The sequence below is a fragment of the Chrysochloris asiatica genome, unplaced genomic scaffold, assembly GCF_000296735.1.
Source record: "Chrysochloris asiatica unplaced genomic scaffold, ChrAsi1.0 scaffold00266, whole genome shotgun sequence".
NCBI lineage: Eukaryota > Metazoa > Chordata > Mammalia > Afrosoricida > Chrysochloridae > Chrysochloris > Chrysochloris asiatica.
In genome coordinates, this window is record NW_006408784.1 from 1982029 (window position 1) to 1993811 (window position 11783).

At 42.3% G+C, this 11783-nt stretch overlaps 1 protein-coding gene across 1 annotated transcript in view; it reads right to left on the minus strand.

Moving 5' to 3' along the window:
• Positions 1 to 9405, minus strand: part of NLK (nemo-like kinase) — a 155812-nt gene extending 146407 nt beyond the window's left edge. Inside the window, exon 1 of the mRNA XM_006874222.1 lies at positions 8705 to 9405. Coding sequence (XP_006874284.1) covers positions 8705 to 9165 — 461 coding nt within the window. The 5' untranslated portion in view covers positions 9166 to 9405. The remainder of the gene's footprint in view (positions 1 to 8704) is intronic.
• Between the last annotated feature and the right edge of the window lie 2378 nt (positions 9406 to 11783).

Here is an 11783-nt window from a genome sequence, read left to right on the forward strand (position 1 = left end):
GGTCGCTATGAATCGGAACCAACTCGATGGCACCTAACAACAAGATGCTTTGGTAAAAAACAGAACTTGTTTTAGCTTGTTTAAATAGGCAATTCTTTTGAAAAGTCTTGTTTTAATAAAACCTATTTCACTGCAAAGTCATTTGAACTGCAAGGTCGGTGGTTCAAATTCACTGGCTGCTCCGTGGAAACCCTATACAGGGTCACTAAGGGTTGGAATCGACTCAACAACATTTAACAACAACAATTTTATTTTTTAACTTCTATTCAATAGTATAACATGACATTTCTCCCCAAGAACAAGACAAATTCTCTTTGTTGTATTGTTGATTTTGCTTCCTGAATGTAACTTGGATAATCTGTCAGGAGCCTAAATACAAAATGACTTCCAATGTTACAGGCAATGAGGTTTCAATCTTTAAGAAACTAGAGAGAAAGCATTGTCATTAGATTGTGTTGCTTTCATTCTCTGATTGTTTTCTCAACTGTATGACTGACCATGAACCCGCCATTTCTAAAGTAAGTTTCTCTGTAGTTGAAATGAACAATACAGATTTCTAAATTTTTAGTTACACACGGATGCTTTGTTATGTCTAGAAAAGCCACCATTTCCTTTTAATGGTGCAGGCACTGCTTCTTCAAAGCTCTTTTCACAAAGCAGACCCCCTCCCCAGCCCACCCCCAAAGAATCCAGAATCCAGCTGTGGCTGTTAATCTTGGCCAATAATAGGAGAAACAGCTAATACTGCAGATTCTTAATCTGTACTTTTTCTGGTGTAACTAACTCCAGGATTTTGTCCCAACATATCCCAAAAGTATCCATTTTTCCAAATTATAGTTTGCTATTTGAGGACTATATTTTGCTATTTGAGAAACAAAAAATAAATAAAATCAGGAAAAAACTTTGCTTCTAGTTTTCATAAGTAAAATGCCTCTAATTTTCACAAGCAAGATGAGCAAACTAGACAATCTCTGCCATGCACAAAGGTTTACACTGCATAATTTTTCATTAAATCACATACATTTCTCCCACAGGGATCTTCTTTTGCAATTCACACATTTACATCCAAACACCAGTAAAACGAATTTTCACTAAAGTTGAACCTTGAAGATATAGATCTGTCTTTCATTTGTTACATTCTGAAAAGAAAAAATAGTTTCCTTCCTAGTATACAAAACCATAATACTTTCTTAACACACTGCAGATGATCTACTAGATTAGAACACCTACCAGGTCCATACAAACAGGTATATTATATATTTTTTGTTTGTTTTTAATTGAAAGAACAAGGCTAAACATTCCCCGCCCATTCCCTGCCCCCGCCACGCCTTTTAAATTCACCTTTCTTTATCTCCCTGGTATGTACATACAAGTGAGGTGACACTCTATATATTTAAAATCATGCCTCCAAAAACAGTGTGACACAACAGCTTAAATTCTCTACCAATAATACTAAAAAACAACCCCAAACTCATTGCCTTCAAGTAGATTCTGACTCTTATGGACTCTATAGGACAGAGCAGATCTACTCCATAGGGATTCAGAGCCTATAAATCTTTACAGAAACAGACAGCCTCATCTTTTTCCCACAGAGTAGTTGGTGGGTTCAAACTGCCAACCTTTCCATTATCTGCCCAACGCTTAACCCACTATGCTACCAGGGCTCTTGGACCAATAATGTTGTTGTTGTGAAGTACCATTGAGTTTATTCCGACCCTGTATAGGGTTTCCAAGGAACAGCTGGTGAGCTTAAACCACGGACCTTGCAGTTCAAACGACTTCACAGTCTGACACATTAGCCCACAGCGCCACACCAGGACTTCACAATACATATCCACAAGAAAAACAGCAAACATTTGAGTGCTTACTACATGCCAGACAGTGTACTAACTAATTGCCTTAGTCCTCACACCAATTTAGGAGCTAAGTACTATTATTATCCCCATTTTATAAATGAAGAAACAAGGAGTAGAGAAGCTAGATTACTTGTCAAGAGTACCCAGCTACTTACTCCTTCCTACTGTTGTCGAGTTGATTCCAATTCATAGCAACCTCCAGGGCCGAACAGAACTGTTCCCTAAGGTTTCCAAGGCTGTAAATCTTTTACCAGGACAGCCACATCTTTCTAACAAGGAGCAGCTGGTGTGTTTGAACCACCAACCTTGTGGTTAGCACCCCCACACCACCAGAGCCCTTCAGCTACTAAATTTAAAAACCCCAAAACCAAACTCATTGTCACTGAGACGACTTTGACTCACAGTGACTTTATATAGGGTTTCCAAGAGTGCACATCTTTCCAGGGGCAGACAGTCTTGTCTTTCTCCCACAGAGCAGCTGGTGGGTTTGAAACTCTGACCTTGTGGTTAGCAGTCCAATGCTTATCCTGTAGCACCACCAGGGTGGCCAAATATTACAGTGTTTAAGTTTTGAAAGATTTAGAGAAAAGTAAATTGCAGATTCACTGAAGCAGTAGTCACAATAACATCCAAAAGATAGAAACAAACTAAGTGACTGCTAACTACAAGATCGGAGTTTAAACCCACCAAGCTGCTCCTTGGAAACCCTATACAAGGTCGCTATGAGTCGGAACCGACTCAAATACACTTAACAAGTGTCTTATCAAGAGGTGAATGAATAAACAAACTGTGATCAATACTACAGAGTACTAGCAACAATAAATAATGATAAATCCATGAAACTCTTCATAATATGGATGAATCAGGAGTACATTATGCTGAGTGAAAGAAGTCAGTCACAAGACATTTAAAAAATCAAGAAAAGATTTACACACAGAAAGAAACTTTCTTTGATGACTAGCAGGTATGGGAGGGGAAAGGAGGGAAGACACTAACTAGATTAGGCAACAAACACATGTTAATAATGGTGAAGGGAAAACAAGCAATATGGGAGAAGTGAGTACAACATGACAAGGCAAAGGAAGACACTGAGCAGTAAGGAAGACTAAAGGGAAGAGCAAAGCCTGGCATGGCACTGTAGGATACGCACTGAGCTACTAACCGCAAGGTCAGTGGTTCAAATCCACCAGTCTCAAACTCACCTGCCACTCCTTGGAAACCCTACACAGAGTTACTATGAGTTGAAACCAACTCAAAGGTACTTAACAGTCAACACTAAAGCATATACAAGCATGCAACAACAGTAATAACAGTAACTTACAAGTGAATACACAGGTAGATGGTGGCTGTGGTGGTGGCAGTATGCCATCAAGTCAGTTACAACTGATAATCGGCTGGCAGTTTAGTGCTGATCCAATAGTGCCACACTTGCACTGGATTATTTCTACACACATATGAAAGGGTTTCAAAAAGTTTATGGGAAAATGCCATTATCTTTTGATTCTATTTTCCCACAAACTTTTTGAAGATCCCTCATATTTGTATGTATTGCAGGAATATTCATCTATATAACAGAGCACCTGGGAGGCACAGCTATAGAAACAACTTAGGCATTCCTAAACATCTCACAGGGTTGAGATACTGGGCTTGAAGGCAAAGGACCACAGTCTCAGAAGACAACTGGGTCAATTGCTATACACAGTTCATAAAGATAATATTCTATATCCTGAGGGGAGTAGTGCCTGGGGTTCTAAAAGTCTGTGAGCAGCCATCTAAGACACAACTATTGGTCTCTTCCTGCCCTGAGAAAAGGAGAGTGCAGAAAACCAAAGCCCCAAGGTAACAATTAGTTCAAAGGACTAATGGCTCACATGAGCCACAGGCAGTTCTCTTGCCTGAGACTAGCAGAACTAGATGGGGCCTGGCTACCACTACCAACTGCTCCGACCAGGTACACGATTGTTGTTGTTGCTGTTAAGTGCCATACAGTCGATTTCGACCCACAGCGACCCTATGGTCGCTGAGGAGCAGCTGGTGAGCTTGAACCGCCGACCTTGCAGTTCAACCAGCTTTGCATTCTGGCACATTAACCCACAGAACCACACCAGGACTCCAAGTACACAATAGAAGGTGCCAATTAGAGTCGTAGAAAAATGTAGAATAAAATTCAAGTTTACAAAAAAAGTCAGACTTACTGGTTTAATAGAGACTGGAGGAACTCCTAAAAGGCCCTAAACCACCCTTTTAACTTAGAAATGAAGCTACTGCCAGAGCTGTCAAATGTAGCTGTTGTTAAGTGCTGTCGGGTCAGTTCTGACTCATAGAGATCCTGTATAGGGTTTTGACGGAGCTGCTGATTCAATCTGAACCCCTGACCTTGTTGTTCAAACCAACTTTGAGGTTGAGTGCTTATCCATACCAGGGTTGTCATATAGTAAACCCCAAAGGTAGACAGTAACAGCTGTGAGGAGTGTGCTCCTTAAATCAAAAGGACACCAAGGAGGTAGCACTTGCTCAAAAGTAGAGATGAGAACGCAAAAAAGGGCAAGAAAACTAAATGACTACATATGGGGAACCCAATGTAGAAATGGAGTCCTGGTGTGGTGCTGTGGATTAATGCATCTGACTGCAAAACTGTTTGAACTGCAAGGTCAGTGGTTCAAGCTCCCCAGCTGCTCCTCGGAAACCCTATACAGGGTCACTGTGGGTCGGAATCAACTCAATGGTACTTAACAACAACAGCCACAAGGTAGAAATGGAAAGAATGCTGACATATTGCAGGGATTACAGCCAATGCTATGGAACAACTTAAGAATGAACTATTAAATAAGCTAATTTGGTATGTAAACTTTCACCTCAATCACCATAAAAAGCACCACCCCCCCAAAGAAAAAGTAACCTGCTAAAGGTATTGTGGTGCTGTGGGTTAATGTGCTAGACTGCATAATGTGCTAGACTGCATAACAACACAACAAAGGCATTACAATAAAATTCAAAGTTCTCCAATTTTACAAATGAATCCTAGGATCTTAGATCTTGTTACTAATCACACAAGTCAAAAATCAAAACATTAGTTTTATAACAGCAGAAGCTTTTCTCAGACCCACTTTCATCAAGGTGGCCAAATGCACCATTCATAAATCTACGATTTTTTTTTTTTTTAGGTTTCCAGTGTCAAACTGCCTTGGTTTCTCTCACTGCCTTAGAGTCAATTCCAACTCATTGCGACCCTATGTTGCTGTTAAGTGCTGTGGAGTCAGTTTTGACTCATAGCAACCCTATGAGTTCACAGCGTTTCCAAGGAGCAGCTGGCGGATTTGAACCACCAACCTTATTGTTCGCAGTCCAGTACTTATCCCACAGCACCATGCCAAGGCTCCATAGTGCCCCTATAGCATGAATCAAACTTCTCTTGTGTGCTGAACTTCCTCCCAACTATCAAAAGTATACACTTCAAGAACCCTTGAAGACTTATTTCAAAGTTGTCACGTCTTTAAGCACATACTTCCTCTGGCAAATATTTCCTACAGACCAAAAGGCAGCTTTATATTATCCTCACTAAATGACTGACGTTTCTGTTTGTGGGTTGTTGTGTCTTTTGTTTTTGCATTTTGAAAATGTCCATATGGGTGTTTGGAAGCCTGGATATTAAAAAAGGAAATTCAAACTATGTACGATGCCTTGATAACCAAGAACAACGATCTATCATTGGCAATGACTATACATCTGGCTACCCCATGCTCATATTACCAGGTAAACTGGAACCCTTTGAAATAAAACACAGAAGGCAGTTGTTAATGAAACCTTAATTGAACTGTCAAAGCACTATCTCTACCAGCAAGCTAATAGGTCACTCACTACTTTTACACAACTGCCCAGTACTGATAAGTTATTCCACAAGTTAAATTCAGCAGAAAGATAAATCAAGCCTGGTAGACTAAATTATTCAGTGATACAGCTAAATTGTAAAGTGCCACATCACTTCTACAAATACCTCTCCTTGTCTACATGGACAGCAATATCCCTCAAAATCACACGCAACTTTTTAGCCATCAATTAGTACTACTGACTGCATGTCCAGAAAAAGTACTCGGGACAGATAAAGTTCTCTTACACATACTATGCTAGACAAATATTTGCAAAATTTGGCCTGACAATAATGTACTAACTGAATATGTGTGTGAATCTAAGTGAATCTTATTAATACCCAAGTCACTCTATGGGATGATGTTTTAAACCAAATGAAAATATTTTATGTTCTATTTAAACCATTTTATAAAATAGTTGTTTCAGACTCATTAGATGCTTTGGAAATTAAAAAGAAAAATTCCGGTTCAGTCAGTTAAAATTTGTTTTAAAACCTAACTATAAATCTTGAACTTGGGTTTCAGAATACTAGAGCAATTCACTCTGGTTTAGTGTTTAAATTTCTAATTTTAGCAACCTTACTTCGGTCATTTAGCAGTTAAATTCCAAAGAGAACAAGCAATTCAGACAGCAAGTTATCAATATGTAAATACAAAAATAGAAGCATATTTGCATACTAAAACACACACCTGGAACTCTCTTCCCTTTTTCTCATGCCAAATTGTGTTTCACCTGTAACAGCTGATGACAAACACTTAAAAGCAGCTAACTAGGAAAACTTGGTTGAAGAAGGGACTGACCAGATCAACTAATCAGGCAGCAATAATGTGGCAGCACTGTGCTGGGGATACAACGCTGGGGAGAAAAAGAAGTTCTAGAAACACAGTTCTTACCCTCAAGGAGTTTACATGTAATAGGTAGATAAGACAAACATCTATTGATGCACAAACAGATGTTGCATTTCAACTACTAGGTAAATCCAAAAGTGTTACAATGGGTCAAAGCACAGACAGAGAGCTCTAAATTAGAATCAAATCATGTATCAGTAATTCATTGTACCCACTACCTAGCCCAGTCTTATGAAATCTTTTCTCTTAAACATGAACAGTTAAAAACATCTATAAATCATATCGCACTTTGGTAGAAGCTGTAGGTAAATAATGCCTGTAGAATTCAGGCAATAATGCTGCAATACATTTTACTTCCACTGACCCTAGTTCTTAGCATTATACCATTATACACAAATGAAAGAGAGCATCCAGAGCTAAGAAAATTCACACAAATTCTCAGTCAGTAAATCAGTGACAAAGTTGAAAGCAAGGAACAACCTTTTTCCTGTCCGTCCCCCCACCCCCAAAGCTTTGAAATCCTCAAGGGTTAGGCAAGGAATGGAAGTTCACAGCAAAATCCCTGGGGATAAAATATGGCAGGGAAGAGAAGAAGACAGGAAGGCAAGTCCCCGAGCAAAGCAACTGAAGAGGTACTATATCGGTCCCACTGCCTTTCCCACTAGGAATCCTGCACACCTTGGAGAAAGGAGCAATGCAGCAATAACCCCCTTGGAGATCTAGCAGGTAAAACACTGAATTCTACTAGGGGTTTTTTTGTTTTTGTTTTTGTTTTTTTGTGTGTGTGTGTGTTTTTAAATACTAGAACAGATCAGATCACTTGTTGTTGTTGTTGTAGATCACTTAGCAGATAATAAAACTTGAAATATAAATAAGGATGGCCAGATACAATACAAAAATGATCATCAGACCAATTATAGCCTAAAAAAAAAAAAAGACTAAAAGACATTTACAGGGAGGGCGAGTTACAAAGTTCATTTTCCTATGGTCATGGGGCTTTTCTAGACATGAACAAGAATCTGATTTTAAATGAACGGAAAACATAAATTCATCTATCCACACTGTAATACTTAAATCTATGGAGGAGAAAAAAAAAAAAAAACAGTTCCCTCTTCTTGTTTTGAAAGGAGTTCTAAGACTTTACATAGATAAATGCATTTCATTATAAACTACTAACCTTCCTATGAAGGACAAACTAAACAAAATGTTGCACTTTGCCCTTAGACTTTCAGAAAACATCCTTATTCTAGTGAAGGTAGAGCAGTTTCATTTGTTTAAAAAGTATACTTCCTAATACTCAACTGCAACTAAGGGATCACAGCAACTTGTTGTTAAATTCTGTAGAGTAGATTCTGACTCATAGCAACCCTGGATAGGGTTTGCAAAGAGTGGCTCGAAGGTTTGAACCGCCGACTTACAGCACCACACCAGGTCTCAAATAGCACTTTAGGGACATTAAAGACACCACCACCTCACGCTGAATGTGGGCCACTGCATAGCTACAGTCTACTGACCTCATTTATGGTACTCATGTGTGATGCTATATTTAATGCATTCTTATCAAAAAACTAAAGCTACTGCTTCCCAATTGTAGCTTTATGGTTTAAAATAAACCACTTAAGCAAATCCTAATTAATTCAACTATGAACCCTACCTTCCTCCTGAAAGTCAAAAGAATGAATGAAGGAAAGTAATTAAGCAAAGTATATCCTAATGACAAGACTATTATCATTTTGGAATAGTTTTTGGTCAGCTGTGACATTTGCCACCATTGGGCAACTGATCAAAACTAAAGCAAACACGAGAGATGATGACCAAGCTTAAAGGGGCATCTATCTCATGCATTCATCTACTGTTCCTACATTTAGAACCTTGCTTAGGTTCCTAACAGAAAAGTTTGGCGGACAGCAAACTTCTTTGTGTTACTCATCAGTGGGTGCTCCACCAGAATTTCCCATGACTCAAAAAGTGTAAGCCTAGATTGCCAACACACAAGGGAGGGTGACTTCCTACAGTTGAGATGAGAAGCTTGCTCCACTTTGGTCAACCTGGTGAAAACCATGAAGGCTGACTTGTCCAATCACAAGCATGAGAAGAAACCATGAGGAGTTGGGTGTTTCTTTTGATACTCACCAGACAACACCAAAAGCTCCATATCCAATAGGTCTATCTGGCTCAATATCCAGCTGCTGTTGCGGATGATGCGAGTGCTGATGATGGTGAGTCTTAACTGTAGCAGCTGTGGCAGCCTGTACCTGAGCTGGGGCTGCTGCAGCTGGTCCAGGGGCCTGACCCGGTGCCGGTGATGGGAAATATGGTTGTTGTTGTCCAGGGTTTAACATGGCTGCAGCTGCGGCCGCTGCGGCCGCTGCCGCAGCTGCCGAAGACGTATGCTGCTGGACAGGATGAACAGCAGCAGCCGACCCTGGATGAAGATGGTGTTGCGGGTGGTGGTGGTGGTGAAGGTGAGGAGGAGGGAGGTGTGGAAGGTGGTGGTGATGGTGGTGGTGGTGACCTGCTGCTGCTGCTGCAGATGTACCGCCATTATAAGCCGCCATCATTTTTGCGTTGGCTCTTGTGCCACAAAGAGACATTCAAAAAAAAAATGCCCTTTGATTGGAAAGCAAACTGGGTCAAGCTGTCATTTGGCCATTTAAAAATGAAGAAAACCACTCACTCCACCTCTAAAAACATAGAGCGGAAACTGGCTTTTATGTCTTCATCAGTCAATCCAAACAAGGGAGAGGATCTTGGTGTTTAATTTTGGGGTGAGTGTGCGTGGAAGGGTGTGGGTTGCCAAAAAAATAAAAGAAAATGAAAAAGAAAAGAAAAAGGAAAAAAAGGACCCCTTCCCCCCAGGATTCCAGCCACAAGTGGGTACTAAAACTCCATTCTTAATTTGGGGGGGGTTCCAACTTTGAATGTGGGAATAAAGGCCAAGCCTCCCGACCCCCTGAACTCCACACACGAAAAGGATCAGGTAACACACCACCCTTGGAATCTTGTAACAGGATTGACTCATCTACCCCTTCCATTCCCACATCCTTTTCTGAACCTACCACCTCCTCAAAAATACGATTTAAAAAAAAAAAAAAAAATTCTTTTTTTTAAACTCCAACCACCCCAAATTAAAAAGATGGGGGGAAATTTTCAGGAAAGGCAGCTTCCCCCCCTCGAACTTTCAGGCCTTCCTACATCTCCCCCTACTCCCGGTTTACTCCTAGTAAGGCTGATCTGATGGGGTTGGGGGGGGGGTCTTTAGATAAAGACAGGGAGAGGGGCTGTGTGCTGATGACGGGGGGGGGGGGGGGGGGGAGGGAGAGACAACTAAACTTTGCTGGGTAGAATGAGCCAGGGAAGGAGGCAGGAGGAATCGAGGGAGGAGAGGAGGCGACAGGGCAGGACACAGAGAGGAGAAAGAAAACCGGGGCAAAGTGAAGGTAAGGAGGTGCAGGGAGGAATGAAGGAGGAGCGGTGGGCAGCGCTCGGACGCCCGGAGGGAACCGCCCCGGGATCAGGTGAGGGTCCCGGGGCCAAAGAATAGGAGCCCCGGGAGGCGGGCGGGGTACAGTCGGAAGCGGGCTGACTCCTGCCCCCGCCGCCGGCTGCTTCAGCTAAGGAGGGCTGGGGGGGAGAGCGGGTGGGTCCCCCAGTGCGATGGCCCCCGCAGGGCTCAAGGCTGCTCCGTCTCCCCCCCTCCCCCCCCTCCCGGCTTCAGTCCCCGCGGCCGCTTTCTCTTCAGCCGCCGCCTCCTCAGCCGCCGGTGCCGCCGCGGCCGGACTCACCTCCCCTAGCAAAGCCGGATAGAGCGGAGCCAGCGGCGGACACGCGCAACCAGCCGCCGAGGCCCCGCCCCCACCTCACACTGACCGGCTGCCCTAGCCAATCCACGCCCACCTGTCCTCGTCCGCCTCCAATCCTGGACCCGGAGCTTCAGACAGGCGCACTGTTCGGCCAGTGGCAGCAAGGTGTGGGTCTCCTGGGGAAATCCCGCCCCCGACCCAGGATGGGCAGACAAAAAGACCAATCAAAAGGCAGAATGTGGCTTGACCGACAATGCTGAAAGCAAATGGAAAGGCAAAGATCTCCGTGACATTTTCTTTCGCCTCTATCCTCTTTTCTTTTTCTTCTTTTATTTTTTTGGCAGGAGCAGGAAGCTGCGTGCTAATCCCGCCTGCAAAAGCTGAAAGAGAGGGGCGGAATCAGAGAACCAATCATGAGCCGGAGACATAGAATACAGCAACCAATCCTTGAGTTGAAGATGAAGTAGGCTGGAGCTGGGGCCAGATAGACACTTGTTTTGACAAATGGGACAAAAGATTTATCTTGATCCCGCCCTTCAGATCGTTTATAGGGCAGGATTATGGAGCATTCGCTGTCAAATCGACTACGACCTCTCCAAGGGGCAGAGCCTGGTGAAATGGGTGTGGTCTAAATATTAAAGGGGCGGGACATATATGAAAAAGGCGGAGTACAAATCAATTGCTGGTGCATTGGTTTGATTAATCTACTGTCCCTTTTTAAGGCGTAAAGAGTGGAGAATTAAGGGGAGAAAAAAGGAATGTCTAGATTAAAGAGTCAAGGTCCAGCATTACTCAAGCAGACAATCTCAAAAGAAACTAAGTAAATTGAGTTTATAGTCTCTTGACTGATCCTCCATTGATACTGTTGGCAAAAAGTGATGTTATCGCCAGCATTCAGAACTCCACTCTTAATAGATGACAAGGCTGATGATACAAATTAAATAAGAATAACAATAAATTTAGCCACATAATAGTTTCCCCAACTATTTTCTAAGCAAGTTCTGTTCATTGAAAGCTTACTAAAATAATATCTCTATTTCATATGACCTTACTTATTTGAATTTGTTGTTGTTGTTGTTAGGTGCCATCGAGTCGGTACCGACTCAGCGACCTTATGCACAGCGGAACGAAACACTGCCAGATCCTGGACCAACCTCACTACTGTTGCCACACCTGAGCCCATCTATGCTACCACTTGGCCAATCCATCTCGTCGGGGGTCTTCCTCTTTTCCTCTGACCCTCCACCTTACCAAACATGATATCCTTCTCCAGAGACGAAGTTTGGCCATCTTGGCCTCCAACGAGGCACTCTGGCTGCACTTCTTCCAAAACGGATCTATTGGTTCTTTTGGCAGCCCATGTTACTTTCAATATTCTCCTCCAACACCATAACTCAAAGGCATCAATT